Genomic DNA, 19583 nt, shown 5'->3' with positions numbered 1-19583 from the left:
ATATTATTCTTTATATATACCAATATATTTGTGAATATGAAGAATCAATATATTTCTTATTGGTTCTGCTTCTCTGCAGAACCCTGAATAATACAAAAGCTCTGAATGTAAACTTAGCCAAGGCCAAAAATAAATTGTGACTGAAATATGCCTCTTAAAAAAAATCCCGGTTAAGACATGGCAAATTTCAAAGCATCAGCCTCCTGGATGTGTCCTTTACCAAATGAGAATATTAATATCCATCACACAAAGTTGTTGGGGGCTGAAATTAGATGACACATAGGGTGGATGGGGAGATGGGTTACATAGGTGATGGAGATTAAGGAGTGCATTTGTGATGAGCACTGGGTGTTGTATGGAAGTGTTGAATCACTGTATCATACACCTGAAACTAATACTACACTGTATATTAACTAACTGGCATTTAAATAAAAACTTAAAGCATTGGGTAAACTGCTAAATAAATTGTTATTAATTATAATTTTTATCTGAGGTAAGTCATGCATGGTGATGGCCTTAGAACAAAGATCTCACCTAATCCCACTTTGCAGTAATTGACAAGTGGAAGACCATTACCTCCCACAAACATACTACAAGTAATATACACACACTATGTACATGCTCACCACACAGACACTGACATACATACCTGTTTTGGGGAAAAATAGTGAAGCTGACTGTTGAACTGTTAAACATTTTTATTGTGCAGGCTTTTAACCTTTACAGGACATGCAAGATAAAAAAGTGTAAAATATATCAGTAAGCATATAAAATTTCAGCAGTCTTTTGGACCAGCAATTGATTTGCATAACGGACTAGAACAGACATGTCTTGGGATACACAGTTTACAGATTGAATCACAAAGCAATTTCCCAAGTGATTTTCCTCATATAAAGATAAAAATATCTTTACACTTAAAAAGTATGCAATATACTACATTTTCAGTTATGTACACAGTTTAAAAGTAAAACTATGTCCATGCCAGTGTCTGTTTTAAATGCAAAACTTAAACGTAGGTAACAGGTTGATAAAGTGTCAGGAAAACTAGAAGAGATGAAAAATAAAATCAAGCAGAGTTCCAATAGGTATATGAAAATAAAAATAAAAGCATATAACTGAAGGTTAAAAATAATGTCCCCAAGGTCAGACTCTTAATATGAGCAGGAGGAATAAAAAGCTTTTAAATGTACCAGTCAACTTTCTGTATGACTCAGGTTTACAGGTGAAATTCCTCAGTTTGAGTTCAGAAGAATTTGAATTTATTCCAGCAAAATTACCTCAATCTTTCATTACTGCCTCCTTCCCCATCTTCTTTCTGAGCAAAGTGATGCTTGGATTAGGTCCAAAGCTCCTGGCGGGGGGAGGGGCTGTGTGTCACAGCGTAACAGACGGTTACAAGTGCTTTACTTTGAAGGGGGTCACATTTGCAACAACTCTGACAGTCTCACACAATGGCTTCCATTTTACGAGCCCTTCCCCAGAGGCCCACTGATCAGCTGAAAAGGGAACACAATGTTCAGCCACTAAACCACCCCAGTGATGGATTAGTTTGGAGTCAGGAAAGCGTGATTATTCTTGAAAATAAACGAAGCTGAATAGACATGCTGACCTCATTCAGTTGATGAGAGGCAGGGAAAGTTGGCTTCCACTCCTGCCAGCCCAGAGAGGGCTCAGTCCCATTCATCCACCTTAATTCGTTTCATGGGGTTGATGTAGACCATACTTGATATGGATAAAGATGCTGCGTGATCAAATGCAGACATGAACTTTATCCAACTTTCTGAGAGTCGGAAACAATCGTGGAGAATGGATTTTCTAATTTTGGTCTTCAGGAAGACTGCTGACCTAATGAAAGTTAATGAGTTGGACCCTATTTGAAAAGGAAAATGCGAAGAACAGGAAGGCACTTAGGTCTCATTATCTGTATAACAAATATTCAGGCACAGAAAGAATCACAGGTTAAAATTACAAGAAGTGTAAGGCATTAGTTGGAACATGTGAATGCAGATTATGTTTTCTAACTTGATAAAGATCACTAGATCCAACTGGATCATTAAAGTGAATAGCAACAATCTACTAACACTTCAGATGGTGGGGGAAGAGTTTGCTTAAAACCTGCACACATACCTGTACACTTCATGGCCATAGCCAGGAATTCTTCCCTTACCATAAAATGATCAACAGTTTAGAATAGGCACTTGATGTTGTTTGTTCTTTTTTTTTCCTCCTCAGTTCTTCATATTTCTCTCAAATTACCTCTCAACAATAGGTCCATATCTCAGCCAATAAAACAATGGTCCACATGTAAATAAGAATGTAAGGAAAAATTTTTAAACGGGTTTAAAAAATTGAGACCACCAAAAAAAAATAGATGAAATAGCTCAGAAGAGACAAATAATGATTACGAAAACTGAGTGATTTCTTTGTTCTGAACCAAGAAAATTCATTCATATACTGTTGCTGTGCCAGCAACTTGAAACTTGAAATTGGCACCAAGAAAATTAAAAGGAAAAAAAAAGAATCAGGTATACTTCTATCCTTAAAATGTCATTTATATTTCTTTCTGCATGTTGATGCGAATATTGCTGAATATTTTGCCAACAGCCTCAAAGAACGGGTCACAGAAGGTGTGGACGTAGATGGAATACACACGGCTGATGCACTGAATCTCAATCAGGAAACTCTTAATGCACGGTACAACTGCCCAGATGTGCAGGAAAGAAAGAATGGCAAAGTAAATGCCCCAGATGAGGGCCATTGGGATGCCAAAGAGGGCAGACAGCAAGCGATAAAACCAGTATTTTGTCACAGTGAAGGTGGTGAAGCTTGCCTTCCAGATGCCATCAAAACTGTGTGTTCCTTCTGGTTCTGCGATCACATCTTCAAAATCAATCTAAAAGGAAGAAGTGAGAATATGAGCTTACAATAGAAAAAAGAGGAAAAAACACTACTGACTATCCATAAATACATATTATCTTTAATGTACAGGTTCTATGTGAGATGCTTGAGGGTACCCAGCAGCATCAGCATTACTCTGAACTTGTTGGAAACAGGTATTTGGGCCCCACCTGGACCTTATTGCATCTCTGGGGGTGGAATCCAGGAGAATTTCTAACATGTTCTCCAGATGTTTCTTTAAACTTCCTGCCTTTAAGTAAAACCTGGCAACATGGATAAGTATATAAGGTGCTCAGTGAAATGTAAATGACATGACCTAAGCTAATTGTACTCCAACACAACTACACATACAGTTTTGAGGGGTAGTTAGTGCATAGTTGATTGTTGACTCTTTGAACACTCCATGGGTAGAATTTCTTCAGCAAATTAGATCACTGTGAGCTGTGAGGACTCAAGAAGTCTTCATGGGGTGGTGAGACTTCGGCAGGGCTTGGAAAATGGAGTATGATTTGGAGAAGAAGGAAGGAGGGACCTTGGAAATGGTGTGAGCAAGATCCCAGGAACAAGAAAGGGTGATACAGTGAGTGTCTAACTGTGTGGGCACAGTTAGAAAGAAAAGTTGAGGTCAGTCTCAATTTTATTTTACATACAGTGGAGGGTCTATTGAAGATAGTGGAGTGGGGGAATGCAATGTGGTTATTTATCAAGATGAATTTGACAACAGTGTACAGGCTGGAGAAAAGAGACTCAAGGCAAAGAGACTGTTGTTGTATCCCAGGTTTGAGATGGTAAGGCCCAAATTAGAATTGTGGCCAGGAAAAAGAAAATAAAAGAATGAATTTCAGGGATGTTAAAGGAAGACCCCACAGGATTTGGTTACTTCAAGGTTAGGGAGAGAGAAAAGCCTAAGATGAGTTTTGAGCTTTGAGATTCTGATTTGCCAGCTAAGGAAAACTGAGGTGACATTAACAGCAAGAAGAAAGTTAGAAAGGAATCACTTTTGAATTAAACAGAGTAAAGTTTTGAATAAGACAGATGCAAATATCAGTGGTCCACACCAGTGAATCCTATAGTAGTCGTTTTTGCTGGCCACAAGGAAGTAATCAAATGAGTTTGCAGTACATAGCACTTAACAGTAACCAAGTGCTTCTACATGCATCATCTCTATGTGATCTGGGGTTTCATACCAATCTGAGAAGGTGGGTTATTATCCTTTACAAAAGAAGATATAGAAGTTTAGAGAGGTGAAGGTGACTTGCTAACGTGAAGCAAATAGCAATGGTGGGACCAGAATGCAAACTTGACACCTTTCCTAATAGCATTCTCTCCCACAGTACCTCTTGCCTAAACAGTGAATTCCCAGGAGCTTTTATCTCACTGGAAGGATTTATATAAACTCAATTGAAGCATAGGAATAAAAAAATTACCAATAGAACAGTAGGACAGAGCCAGCTCAATTGCTTGGCAAAGGCAGCTATATGAAGGGATCTAATGTAGTTTGAAATCCAAACAAGTTGATGACTGCCAGCATCATCAGGAATCCAGGCAAGCTCAGGATTAGGGAATGAGGTCTTGGGTGACTCCATGGAGCTTCTCAGTGCCAAGATGCCACCTTTGATTCAACACAATAAAACTTCTTTTGGAAAAAGTACATGATGCTTACCAATAATTAAAGTTTATTTTCTAGAACATTCTGTTTTATGATCTATTGTCCAATGCCTTAATAATGTAATATGTAAAAATGGTATGTCTGCAATTATGTAAATGAAGTCAAACAGATTTATTGTCATTCCAATTTTTTCTTTGCCTCTTTATATCTAGACTCAGAGGTAAACATTTACTTGTGTGTTTTAAAAGGTTGCATGAAATATGTGGCAAGTCAGATCAATCCTTTAATGACATTTCTGTGCACTTTACTTAATTGTCCACTATGGGGGTTTTGTTCTGACACTGTATTTTCCCAAAGCTATTAAGAATAAAAACCTGTGGTTTTTCTTCATCCAATTGCAAGATACCCAATAGTTTTATTTTTTTTTAAATATGACCTTATTTTGTAAAAAGATTTGGTGAAGTCAAAAGTAATACACCAGAACAGACAAAAGATGAGCAATCATGGTCCATGAATGCCCTGAAATGGGAACATACATTTTGAGTGTACAATGGGAGAGGGTACCTCACTTTTATTAAAAAGTAAAGATAGTCTACTATCAAAGGAGGGCAGGGAGCACTTTATCGGAGTAGGGTACTCCCACCTCTTTACAGAGCAGAACTTGAAGCATGCCTGCCTTGAATTCTTTTCCTAGGAAAGGGATAGTTAACTAACGTTTGTTGACTTGCTATTATGATCAGACACTTCTCATTTAACTCACATCAACTCTTAATATATTATTCCCACTTTATAGGAAAAATGCAAGTTTCAGAAATGTTAATAAATTTTCCAGATAGATAAGAGGTGGATTTGAGTTCTGAATCTGGTCTGAAAGATACTGACTCTTTCTTCAATACCACATTGCTTTAGAAAAATGTTTTTCAAATTGTCTCCAAGGCAGTTTTACTATTTCATAGTTAAAAAGCACATTAACAAAAAAGAGTGCTGAATTTTACTTTTCTGGTAACTGTAAGAATTCTCAAAACATGGTCTCTGAGGACAATGTTGTGATGAGGTTATGTGCATCATATATATAATTGGTCCTTAGTGGAGATCTATGGACATATGAATGTGGGTAAGATTTCTTGATAACAACTTTGTTTTTCTAAGCATAACTATAAATGCATTTTTCGACAAACATATTAGAAATTCTTAACTGCCAGTGAGCATGATTTATCTTAAAGTGAATTTAGAGGAGGTCTCCAGGAGTGGACAGCAACATGACAAAAATAACATGATATATAAATATATTCAGTTAGTTAGTTGCTGTTTTAGTCCTGAAAATTTAAGATAGCTGAAGATTACTAAAATTATAGCCAATTAGATACAGCTGAGAAAAAGAAAGTGAGGCAGGTTAAAGAAACACATTGGAACCAGAAATAAAGCTTACTTTCTTTCTACTTCCATTTCTGCAACAGTAATAGTAATAGGTTTTTGTGAGGAGTACATGAGATAATTTATGTAAGGTGCTTACCATGGGTGTAGAGCATTATAATATAGTAAATGCTCAATAAATAGTAGCATTAAAAAATTCCTTGCTGTGGGTGATTAAGCTTTTTAATTGACAATTATAATAAAAACTATGAACCACAAAGCACCAGTGGCTCAAAAGAGCTAATTTCGATCTGTAACGATCTTCACCACAGTTCTCTGAGATGCAAGGCCATTATTTCCATTTTATAGATGAGGGTGGTGTAGGAGGTTAAAAAATTGCTCAAGGTCACACAAATGTTAAGTGGCAAAGCTGAAACTTGTTCAACTTCAAGTGTGAGCTCTTTTTGCTTTTATATACCTGGGGTTACAAGCTCCTATAATAGTCTTACTTGCTTAATTTTGACCCACATAGATATGCTTCCTAAAACATTCGCATTTTGATTATTAAAGGAATTACTGTTGATTGTGTTTCCATTTTAAGTTAGGACATCTAGTAACTAGGATGTTTTGCATTTCTGGTACTGATTGTATTTTCTTGGCCCCACACAGTATGTTCTCACAATCCTGGGCATCCAGCCAAGAACTCTCACTCTAATTGGCAGATAAGGAAACTGAGGCACAGAAGGATTAAAATGGGCCATTCTCAAGGTCCCAAGTGAATCAGTGGAAAAGCTGAAATTAGAACTTTAACTTCCTGATCCCCAGGCCTAGGTTTAGCCCTGTGCTCAATACTATATCCCTAGGAACTTACATCTTTCTCAACATATCCCTTGTCCATCTACCCCGTTCATATCTCCAGGTCTCCTGTAAGTCTCTCATTACCTTCTAAGGCATTGACTTGAAAGCTATTTCTATGTGAAGTTAGAAGAAATGTCCTTTTTACAGCATGAACATGAACATTTCTGTATATCTACCTAGGGTGAAGAAAACAGGAGGGAATATTCTAAAAAATATCTTCATTGCACATTTTGATATGTATCAATAATGCACTGAACCCAGGAAAGTTCTGCTAGATAATCAGTCATTCCATATAGAGTTAGTTCAAAATTCCCCATCACCCAAAGCACAGTTTCCTCAGCATTTCCATAGATGTTTAAAGCTAAAGGAATCCTTAAAGAAATGGAGTCCCATTTGAGAAATTGATGGCCAAAGCTGTCAGATGACTAGATCAAGGATACCTTCCCACCTATGGCAGACACAGGATTGGAATTCAGGCTTAGGAACTCTCCTGGGCTCTTCTGCTACTGTCTGCTACACATCCCCTGTCAGTGTAGCTGCTACATTCTGTAGCCAGTGCAAAAGACAGCGAGGCTTGTGTTGGAACTTGAACATCATCTTCCTCTCAAGAAGTCCCATGGGTCTATTATTGAATGAGTGATGGTGCCTCTCTCTGACAATCCCCAATGTGTTCATTATTCACATCCATCATTGGTTGGTTTATCCCTCATTAGAACTATCACTCTGGAGTTCCATTTTTTCAGGGACTTATTCCTCTTATTCCTTAATGAGGATAGGTCTTGCCTAGACTGGAACTTCATCTGCTCACTTATATTTGGAGCAGAAGAGGAATTAGAGATTTGCTCTAAAACAAAAACAAAAACCGAGAGATGCAGGTGCCATTTATATTCTTAAAATGGGATGCCTCAGATGAGGTTGTCCTGCATTGCCAAGAACTGATTTTCTGTTCTGTAATCTATGGAACAAGTTGCCCTTCTGGCAAGAATCATTATGCAGACCTCAAGATCAAAAGCATAAATGTGTTTCAGTGATATTTCTATGTCTTAATAGATGCTTTATAAGGAATCAACAGTTTATATTACTAGAATTTTATAAATGACATTAAATTCCTTTGTGCAGCATTGACTTATGCTATAATTTTCGGAAACATAAGTCAACAAAAATCTAGAAGCAGATGTCAAGAAAAGCAATCTGTCTTGTGTTTTGATAATACTTTACTAATGTAATAAATCTAAGAAGGTTTCATCTTGTTAAAAGTATGTCACAGCCATATTTAAAACATTTTTTATATGTACACAGGATTAATAAAATACAGGGTCGTTTATTTGTCCTAAAATCTGGACATTTTATTTCTGAATAAGGAATTTTCAAGAGGGAAACTTTAAGTACCTTTAGGGTCTCATAAGCAATGAAGCTTGCATATTCTGTTTCTATGAGGAAATATCTTTTTAGACTGTTAGTAGAAATTGTGAATGTACTGGATATACAGAACACATAATTAACAATAAACAAGATGTTTTCTGAAGACTTGGGTGTTGTCTGCCCAACATCCACAGAATCCTGATTTATTCAGGTAATAGCAATAATCCTTTGATCTCACAGATAAGTTAGGTTGGTTTAGACTTACCAGGGTAGTGTTAGTCTCCTTGGTGAGAGATTGGTTTAAGGGAGACATGTGGCTCTGTTCTGCTGGGTGGGACTTCCAGGAAAGCTTTTTCTTCCTTATGAAAAGAGACGGAGGGGCTTGATATGGCCCTTTGCCCTTTTATCCTCCTTAGAATATGTATGATGTGTTGCCTTGATGTAGGGAAGTCATCTTGTGACAATGAGGTGACATGTATGTTTTAAAGTCCAAGAGTATAAAATATGCTGCTTTTGCCATTGTCAACCTATAAAAACAATGCCAGTAGCTGGCCAGTTCTAGACTTCTAAGGTAGTGTGTGTGTATATATATATATATATATATATATATATATATATATATATATACACACTTATTTTTAAGCCACAGCTATTCAGATTTTCAGTTACCTATAGCAGAGGCTCAGTTGGTTAAGTGACTGCCTTCGGCTCAGGTCATGATCCTGGAGTCCCAGGATAGAGCCCCACATCGGGCTCCCTGCTCAGCAGGGAGTCTGCTTCTCCCTCTGACCCTCCCCCCTCTCATGTGCTCTCTGTCTCTCTCTCATTCTCTCTCTCAAATAAATAAATAAAATCTTTAAAAAAAAAAAAGAAAACATTCCTAAGTGATACAGTAACTAATAGTCTTTTCTGTCGGTTGACATAGTAGTTGTATATTTCCACATTTAGAGATCTGAGTTCAATTTCTAACCTCAGTGTATCTTTTTAGCACTACTAGACTCTATTCCCAGAATACGCTCCTAAACTGTATCACAAAATGTTGGCTTTACATTAACATTTAGTTCTAGTAAAGCATAAATAAGATGATAAATTAACTATGAAAGAGACAAATTAACATATTTTGTGATAAATAGCATCTAAGATGCCTCCCAATGATTCCTTCTCCCCTACTTCCTGGTATTCATGCCCCATGTAATACCCTCCCCTTGAGTGTGGGCTGGAGTTAGAGATGTGGTTCTAGATAATAAAACATGGCAAGAGTGATGGGGTGTCACTTCCAAGATTAGGTTACAAAAGAGTGGCATCTGTCTTGCTTCCTTTCTTACTCTCTCGCTTGTCTGCCCTGCTAGAAGCCAGTGCTATGTTGTGAGCATATGGAGAGGTCTGTGTGTAAGGAACTGAGGGAGGACACTGGCCAACAATCATTGAGAAACTGAGGCCCATAGTCCAACAGCCTGGGAGGAACTGAATCTATCAACCATGTGAGTGAGCTTGGAAGTAGATCCTTTCCCTGTTGAGCCTTGAAGTGACTCCAGCCCTGATACTTTGGTTGCAGTCTTGAGAGGCCCTGAGCCAGAACTACTAAGCTAAGCCACGCTTGGAATCCTGACACTCTGAAGATAATAAATGTTTGTTGTTACAGGACACTGAATTTTGGGGTAATTTGTTATGCCACCAGGGATAATTAAAACAATTCCAAAGCAAACCACCTTTATTTTGATTGTCGTTTCTTATTTTTTTTCATTTCTTATGTTCTACTTTCTTTCTCTTCTCTATTAGATAATTCAGTTCTCATGCTTATAGAAAATTATATACAGTGAATAAATATCCTGGTCAAGCTCTATTACAAAGCTATAATCATCAAGAGAGTATGGCACAAAAACAGACACATAGATCAATGGAACAGAATAGAGAACCCAGAAATGAACCCTCAACTCTACGGTTAAATAATCTTTGACAAAGCAGGAAAGAATATCCAATGGAAAAAAGACAGTTTCTTCAACCAATGGTGTTGGGTAAATTGGACAGCCACACACAGAAGAATGAAACTGTACCATTTCCTTACACCATACACAAAAATAGACTCAAAATGGACGAAAGACCTAAATGTGATATAGGAATCCATCAAAATCCTAGAGGAGAACACAGGCAGCAACCTCTGTGACTTCGGCCACAGCAACTTCTTGCTGGACACGTCCCAAAGGCAAGGGAAACAAAGGCAAAAATGAACTCTTGGGACTTCATCAAGATAAAAAGCTTTTGCACAGCAAAGGAAACAGTTGACAAAACCAAAAGACAACCAAAAGCATGGAAGAAGATATTTCCAAATGTCTTATCAGATAAAGGGCTAGTATCCCAAATCTATAAAGAACTTATCAAACTCAACACCCAAAGAACAAATAATCCAATCAAGAAATGGGCAGAAGACATGAACAGACATTCCTGCAGAGAAGACATATAAATGGCCAACAGATGCATGAAAAAAATGCTCAGCATCACTCAGCATCAGGGAAATACAAATCAAAACCATAATGAGATACCACCTCACACCAGTCAGAATGTCTAAAATTAACAAGTCAAGAAACGACAGATGTTGGTAAGGATGTGGAGAAAGGGGAACCCTATTACACTGTTGGTAGGAATGCAGACTGGTGTAGCCACTCTGGAAAACAGGGGGGAGGTTCCTCAAAAAGTTGAAAATAGAACTACCCTACGACCCAGCAATTGCCTGACTGGGTATTTACCCCAAAGATACAAATGTAGTGATCCGAAGGGGCACGTGCAGCTCAATGTTTATAGCAGCAGTGTCCACAATAGCCAAACTGTGGAAAGAGCCCAGAATGTCCATCGACAGATGAATGAATAAAGAAGGTGTTGTATAGATACACAATGGAATATTACTCAGCCATCAAAAAGAATGAAATCTTGCCATTTGCAATGACGTGGATGGAACTAGAGGGTATTATGCTAAGTGAAATAAATCGATCAGAGAAAGACAATTATCATATGATCTCACTTATATGTGGAATTTAAGAAACAAAAGGATCATAGGGGAAGGGACGGAAAAATAAAACAAGATGAAATTGGAGAGGGAGACAAACTATAAGAGACTCTTAATCATAGGAAACAAAGTGAGGGTTGCTGGAGGGGAGGGGTGGAGGGATGGGGTAACTGGGTGATGGACATTAAGGAGAGCATGTGATATAATGAGCACTGGGTATTATATAAGACTGACGAATCACTGATCTCTATCTCTGAAACCAATAATATATTAGATGTTAATTGAATTGAGATCAACAACAACAACAACAAAATAAATATCCTGGAATTCGGTCTTGGGGCAAAATTCAGAAATATATGAAAAGGAAAGAGCATTTTCAACTTCCTTCAGTTCACGTCAAACAGAATGTTAGAAAAGTTTTAGGCTATTTATGGTGCAATCATTCATTTACTTAAAGTGGCTTGGATTTATGACCAGATATGTACCAAAGACTAAGAGCCAGCTCCATATAGAAGGCCCATCACCAAATCTGGACTCTTATACTTAATACTTGTGAGTGAACTAGCACAGGGGTCCCCAATTCCTCAGCAGGGACCATGTGGCAAGGGAATCAACTAGGGGAGGGTGCTTGTTAAAATGCAAATATTCAGGGTGCCTGGGTGGCTCAGTTGGTTAAGCTACTGCCTTTGGCTCAGGCCATGATCCTGGAGTCCCAGGATCGAGTCCCATATCGGGCTCCCTGCTCAGCGGGGAGTCTGCTTCTCCCTCTGACCCTCTTCCCTCTCGTGCTCTCTATCTCTCATTCTCTCTCAAATAAATAAATAAAATCTTTTAAAAAAATGCAAATATTCAGGCCCCATTTCATTCTCAAATCAGATTCTCTGGGGCAGGACCTGAGGAATCTGTATTTTTAACAAGATTTCTCTTCTTTTCTCATGTAAAAGACTAAACCAGAGTTATGCCTGTCCCTTTGGATCTAGTAACAGCTCCTTTTTGTCCTTGCTACTCTTTCTTTTCCTTCCATGCCTTGAAGCCCTAGTTTGCTTCCTGCTTCTCTCTGGAAGCTCCTCATATGCTGGATGGCATCTGGAAGTTGGTAGATAATGAATGGAAATTCCCTTTGAAAAGCTTTTCCTAATTTAAACCTATAAATATGTATTACTGGACAAGGATGAATGACTTATTTATTATGAAAAACACACTAACTGGCAATAGAAATACTGATTTATTTTCATGATTCTAAACCCAGTATAAACAAAAGTATATTTAAAAATACCAAATATGTACTTCTAAAATTCGAACGTATGTACCAAACCCAATCATGCAGAAAGAAGGTTTAGACTAATTGCAAGCTCCCTTCACTGTTCTCGCACATATTTCCAACATGCTGAACAGCCTTTGAAGTCAACAAAATAAATATGCACGAATGTATGGGTGTAGAGAGGGTTGAGAACTAGCACAATTAAATGTTACCAGAATACAGGAACTTTGCCCTAATGCCCATGTGTTTTCTCCGGGGCAAGGCAAATACCCACGTGTTTACTGGGCTACTGAGGGAAAAAGCTGCAGTGTTCTTGCAGCACCAACTAAAAACAGGAGGCCTGGATTGTGTTAATGCCTGCAATTACTTGGATTCCCAGGGGATCCCTATGCGGCCCTAAAAAAATGTAAACCTGGGGTGGGAACACTGATGTGATTTGGGCTGCCTTGGGGTGGCAGGTACTAGGCAACTTCACCTTGCACAAGAACACAGGGTTGCCTCCTGGGGAGGAGGGGAGATGTCTGCATTACTAATCAGGGTTTCAAGCTGGAAGAGGGTAAAATGGGGGTATTTATCTACCTCTCTGAGTGAGAGGAGAGGGTTGGGGTACAAGAAGAGGAATTCAGAGGAGATCTGCAGTCCTTGACCTGGGCCTCCAGCTGGGACCCTTGAGTCTCTTCCTTTGGACTGACCTTCCTCTTGTTGTTTTCCAGACATTACAGAAGCCTCAGAATAATGATACTTCACATTTATAGTGCCCTGCTTCACTCATCTGCTTCTCTTCACAAACTTGTGAAATTCTAGGTTATCTTCATAATAAGAATGGAAAACCATCCTTTATTTTCCCACTAAGAAGAGGTCACTTTACCAATAAATGACTGGCCCAAACCAGGACTTAAGGGAGGTCTGGGTCTGCTGCACCCATCTTGGTATCTTCCATGATACCTAGTAGTACTATGCACACATTAATTAGAAAATAAATATTTCTTCAATATGTATACTTTTTTAAAGGAGCTATAAATGTCCATCAGAAGGATATAGGCATATATATAACATTTCACTAACCACCATATTATCTCCTATTAATTCTTTGCCTGCTATCACAGTGCACTTTTATTTATCTATTTTTTTGGTATCTCATTTTATTCAAAATGATGTTCTTATTTACCATAGCCCTATGATGCAATGAACATTCTGATCAAAATTAAGTGGAGGTTTGGTTATCATTTAGGTGACTTGGGCACCATGGAAAGGGGCAATTCAAGCTCAGAAGTCTTCACCTTTAAGGAAAGATGATTTAGAAAATAATTGATTAAAGGATGTTTTTGCTTGGTTGGGTTTTGCCCCCAGTGATCTGAATACAATTGTGTGAACCTAATAGCCTAAAAGCAGGGGGCATGCAATGGAGTATGGTGAGGTGGGGTCTTGGAAAGGAAGCAGGGGATCAGCAGAACACCCCAGTGGGAATGGATAGGGTGAGGGAGTAAACTTGTTTTTTCTCCCCATGTTTTCCTGTGTGTGTGTGTGTGTGTGTGTGTGTGTGTGTGTGTGTGTGTTCCCAGTGCAGGAAAGGAGGCCTACAGGTAATTTGTACTTTACAGTGAATATGGGTGACTGTGTTTGCTTTCCTGGCAGGAGTATAAGAAGAGGTACAGAGAGAGGCAGAGCATTAGGGTGGTAGATACAGTTGACCCTTGAGCATGGGTTTGAACTGTGTGGGTCCAGTTATACACAGATTTTTTTTTTTTTTTGATAAATACAATACAGTACTGTAAATGTGTTTTCTCTTCCTTATGATTTTCTTAAGAACATTGTCTTTTCTCTAGCTTACTTTATTTTAAGAATATAGTACATAATACATATAACAACTAAAATATGTTTTAATTGACTATTCATGTTATCAGTAAAGCTTCTGGTCAAGAGTAGGCTCTTAGTAGTTAAGTTTTGGGGGAGTCAAAAGTTATACATGGATTTTTGACTGCACAGAGGGCTGGTGCCATTAGTTCAAGGGTCAACTGTTTATTCAGAGGCAGCAGACTTTTACAGAGGCCTTGGGATGCAATAACTTACGGATGGTATGGAGCACTATGTGCCTCACTGGGTTCACATCACATCCTGTATGTATGTGAGGAGCTGCAAGGCAGGAGTTATCTTCCCTATTTTACAGACTAGAAGACTGAGCCTCAGGGAGGTTGTAATCAGTGACTGGACCAAATACAGGACTTACATCTCTCAGATCCTCGTTCACTTCTCCCTCTATCATACCATTCTCTTTAACCCCACACCAAAATTCTTGTTCTGTTTATGCAACCCTGCTCATTCAAATGGAATCACATAGGAATTTCTGAATCCACATGCTCTGGTTGCTCTTTCTTGCCTGCATCCATGCTTCCCATCTGTCATTCCCCAAACTAATAGAACATGCCTCCCTGACTCAGCAAATAATGATGGTCACCAGGACAGAGCAAGTGATCCAAGGCAGAGGATGTGGCTGTCCTCAGGCTGTCAAACCTCCATGCTCAGCATTATCCTCACTCCCCAGCAACCAAGCTCCTCTATAGCCAGGATCCCTGGGTCATTTGACTGACCATGTTACTAGGGTCCCCATTGCCTTGTCATCTTTCTCTGGCTTTTCCAGATTTACCACACCATTATAATTTATTCCATTCCTATAGGGCCAGTGATTATCCAACATTAGTACACTCAAGAAGTTTCTGGGGATGTTTGTTAAAATGTAGATTCCTGGGCCTTGGGATTCTGAATCAGTGGTTCTAAGGTATCTGTACCCCCTCCCTCCATTTTGAGGCAAGTGGTCTGGGGAGAACACTTTGAGAAACAAACTGCCTTAGGATTCATTCTGTGCTAGGTGAGAGGCTCTGAAAAATCTGACACTCATTTCTGAGTGGGCATGACGGTAGGTTAGTTACTTTTGAGAGGCAGTATTGTTCCCTGGTTGATAGCACCAGGGCTGGGTTTGAATCTCAACTCTGCTCTGTTATCTCACATAAGCTACTAAGCCTCTCTGTCTTAGTTTCTCACCTGTAAACTGGTGGTAAAATAGTACTCCATAGCATTGTTCTATATGCAAAATGACTTAACTTATGCAAAATGTTTGGGACAGTGCCTGGGCAATGGCCGGTGCTACATCAGGAGCTTCTGGCCCAGGCACTCCAACCAGGAGAAGAGGGGAAGTGTCAGGGATTTCAGTAACAGTGTTGGGAGAAATGGAGGAGATATTTGGGAAAGGAGAACCTCTTGGCATTTTGAAATCATTTCAGGCAGGTGAATGCTTATTTTGCATTCTGCCATTATGCAAACAAGAAGGATTAGGTTATCTCTATCAAGTGCATCAACCTTCTGGAGTTTATTATAAACATGAGGCACATGGCAACCAAATATGCCCTGGGGAAGATGATGCCCCAGCTGACTGAGCTCCTGGATTTTTTTTTTTTTTTTAAGATTTTATTTATTTATTTGACAGAGAGAGACACAGCGAGAGAGGGAATACAAGCAGTGGGAGTGGGAGAGGGTTCAGAAGCAGGCTTCCCACCGAGCAGGGAGCCCGATGCGGGGCTCGATCCCAGGACCTGGAATCATGACCTGAGCCGAAGGCAGACGCTTAACAACTGAGCCACCCAGGCACCCCTGAGCTCCTGGATTTGTCAGAAAATAGTAACAACATGAAGTAATGGGACTCTCTTTGCTTTAGATTAATTCCTTTTTGCCTTCTTTTTCTTTTTCATTCATTTGAAAGTAGCCAACAGGTTTCTCCATCTTTTGCTCTTCTTAAGAGAGAGTATGAATTATCCTAGGGTTTGTATTACAGTTGGAAAATTTAAGTTAAATTTCCCTGTTTTGATAACAAAGATATATATTCCTAGTTTACATCCTGTTATGCATTGAATTGTGTCCCCCTCAAAAAGATATGTTGAAATCCTAATCCCCAGTACTTCAGAATATGACCATATTTGGAGACAGGTCTTGCAGATGTAGTTAGGATGAGGTCATACTGGACTAAGGTGGGCCCTTCATCCAATATGGCTGGCATCCTTATAAGAAGATGGTAATGAGAGAAGAAGAAGATAGCAGGAGGGGAAGAATGAAGGGGAGTAAGTCGGAGGGGGAGACGAACCATTAGAGACGATGGACTCTGAAAAACAAACTGAGGGTTCTAGAGGGGAGGGGGGTGGGGGGATGGGTTACCCTGGTGATGGGTATTAAAGAGGGCACATTCTGCGTGGAGCACTGGGTGTTATGCACAAACAATGAATCATGGAACACTACATCAAAAACTAATGATGTAATGTATGGTGATTAACATAACAATAAAAAATTATTAAAATAAAAGAAGATGGTAATGAGAAAACACACAGGGAGAAGGCCATGTGATTGGGGTTATGCAGCTGCAATCCAAGGAATGCCAAAGATTGCCAGCAAACCACCAGAAACTAAGAAGAGACAAAGAAGGATTCCCATACAGGTTTCAGAGGGAGCATGGCCCTGCTGACATCTTGATTTTGGGCATCTGGCCTCCAGAACTATGAGCCACCAGTTTGTGATACTTGTTAAGGTAGCCCCAGGAAATGATTATACATCCCTTTCAAAAACTACTAAAAACTATCCTCCATGATGAGATGATTTCCGGGTTTCAGAGCATTTTCATACTTCCTCGAGTAGGCTCTCCACCCTTTTTTTCTGGGATCCTAGGTAGAAACCTAAAACCACATTCAGTGTGCCTGCAACCAGCTGGTTCTGAGCCTTCTTCAGGAACCCAGAAATATCTCTTCAGTCCACATAGCCTCACATTTTTATGGTCACAAAAAGTGCCTAGTTGTAGATGGCTCAGTACAAAGCAGGCTGCATATCTTTTGATTCCTTATTTAAATCTTCAGACTTCTGGTATCGATTTGGTGGCACTTGTTGAGTGTCACCAAATGAATGACATGGAACAGTGAATAGTGTAAAAATAGGCCATGCAAGGGCTAGTGATAGGAGCCTTGAGACTGAAGCATTGAACTTGAATAGGAAGGAGTGATACCTTGGGGGCACTTGTGTGTGCCATCCTTGAGGAGAAATAACTTCAGCCCTTAGAAGTGTTGGAAGTTCTCTTTCTTAATAGAAAAGTCTTGCATTGGTTAATGCATGGAAATCTTATTCTATCCAAACAGGCAATTATAAGGATTCATTCACTTTAGTGAGCACGCCTTACTTGCTCACTCAATTCTGTGTTTACACTTGGGAGTTTGTTACTCTTTTAAACTTCTGGGTGTGTCATGGGAAAAATATGAATGATTACCACACTAAAGAAAATAAAAGCTCTTTCCATTCTAACAAAGACATAAGAAACAGAAACGTCTTCACCATTTTCAAACTACCTATTGGTTCACATAGACATTTGTTTGAACCAGAGCTTTTTAAACAGTCTTAACTACTTTTCAGTTTCTACAATTCACTTCCTGATGGCAGGGGTTGTTTCCTACCATCCAGTCAAATCAAACTAGGGTTACTAATAGCTTTCATCTTACCTCACTGCTGGAATATTTTTCCCTCCAGTGCTTGGAGTCTTGTTTATTAAACAAATAGAAAATGGATGAAATAAATCTCTGCAGGTTTCAACATTGCTAGGCAAGTGAGGAAGAGGATCTAAACTAGAGTTCTTGTCAGATGTAAGCAAGGATAATCATAGCCCATATGTGACTCCCAAGACACAGCCCCCAACCTCTACGATGGGGTTTCTCTGAGCACTGTTGGCATTTCGGAATGGATAATCCTTTGTTGTTGGGGTGAATGTAGACATGCTGTTCTGTGCACTGTAGAGTGATTATCAGTATCCCTGTCCTCTACCTATTAGAAGCCAGTAGTACCCCCTAAACTGTAACAACTGAAAATAACTGCAAACATTGCCAAATGTCCCCTAGGAGGGGGTGCAAAATTATCCTTGATTGAAATCCACTGCTCTAGAAAATCAGAATTTGATGTGATGAGATAGGACTTGAACTTTAGAGATATTTATAGCCTAGAATGCTTGTATATTTATTGCAGGAATTTTTGGTTTATAGTACTGTGGCCTTGTGAGTTCATTCATTCATTCATTCATTCAATATTTATGAAGCACCTACTTTTTGAGGATGGAATAAATCAAACGAGGAAACAGAGTCAGAATAGGGTTGATGAGCTCGTTATAGGTCATTGGAAAGGGAGTAGTGCAAATGAAATAGATGGCCTCTGGCTGCTCAAGCTCACTCAGGAATCATTACCAAGGAGAGGTGATGTCCTTCTGTTGTGCACTACCTTAACTGTTGAGGAAGAGGAATTCATTTTCTTGCTTTCCTCCAAATCAGTAATCATGTGAGTGTACACTGGAATTTTGAGTAATTTCTTTCAGGCAGTGGTCCAGGCCCTTCCCTGCTTTAGGGCCTTCCTACCTGGCCATTGGTTTTGCTTGGAACATTCCTTCCATCACTCTTCACCTGGCTAACTCTAAGTTATTGGTCATGTGTTAACCTAAATGTTCTTTCTTCAAAGACTTCTTTCTGGTGCCCACCCCTTTTCTCACCTGGATTTTTTTTATTATTATGTTAATCACCATACATTACATCATTAGTTTTTGATGTAGTGTTCCATGATTCATTGTTTGCGTGTAACACCCAGTGCTCCATTCAGTACGTGCCCTCTTTAATACCCATCACCAGGGTAACCCATCCCCCCCCCCACCCTCCCCTCTAGAACCCTTAGTTTGTTTCTCAGGTCCATAGTCTCTCATGGTTTGTCTCCCACTCCAATTTCCCCCCCTTCATTTTTCCCTTCCTGCTATCTTCTTTTTTATTTTTTTTAACATATAATGTATTATTTGTTTCAGAGGTACAGGTCTGTGATTCAACAGTCTTACACAATTCACAGCACTCACCATAGCACATACCCTCCCCAATGTCTATCACCCAGCCACCCCATCTCTCCCTGCCAACTCCAGCAACCCTCAGTTTGTTTCCTGAGATTAAGAATTCCTCATATCAGTGAGGTCATATGATACATGTCTTTCTCTGATTGACTTATTTTGCTCAGCATAACACCCTCCAGTTCTATCCACGTCGTTGCAAATGGCAAGATTTCATTCCTTTTGATGGCTGCATAATATTCCATTGTATATATATATACCACATCTTCTTTATCCATTCATCTGTCGATGGACATCTTGGCTCTTTCCATAGTTTGGCTATTGTGGACATTGCTGCTATAAACAT

At 39.2% G+C, this 19583-nt stretch overlaps 1 protein-coding gene across 2 annotated transcripts in view; it reads right to left on the bottom strand.

Moving 5' to 3' along the window:
• Positions 1-680: 680 nt before the first annotated feature.
• The window catches only part of CAV1 (caveolin 1), a 36594-nt gene continuing 17691 nt past the window's right edge, over positions 681-19583 (bottom strand). For both annotated transcript variants that reach the window (XM_027574529.2, XM_027574528.2), the window contains exon 3: positions 681-2893. In XM_027574529.2, the coding sequence (XP_027430330.2) occupies positions 2552-2893 (342 nt within the window). In that variant the 3' untranslated portion in view covers positions 681-2551. The remainder of the gene's footprint in view (positions 2894-19583) is intronic.

Source organism: Zalophus californianus, chromosome 12, assembly GCF_009762305.2.
Source record: "Zalophus californianus isolate mZalCal1 chromosome 12, mZalCal1.pri.v2, whole genome shotgun sequence".
In the NCBI taxonomy this organism is placed as follows: Eukaryota; Metazoa; Chordata; class Mammalia; order Carnivora; family Otariidae; genus Zalophus; species Zalophus californianus.
This window is presented reverse-complemented; position numbering and strand designations above follow the sequence as displayed.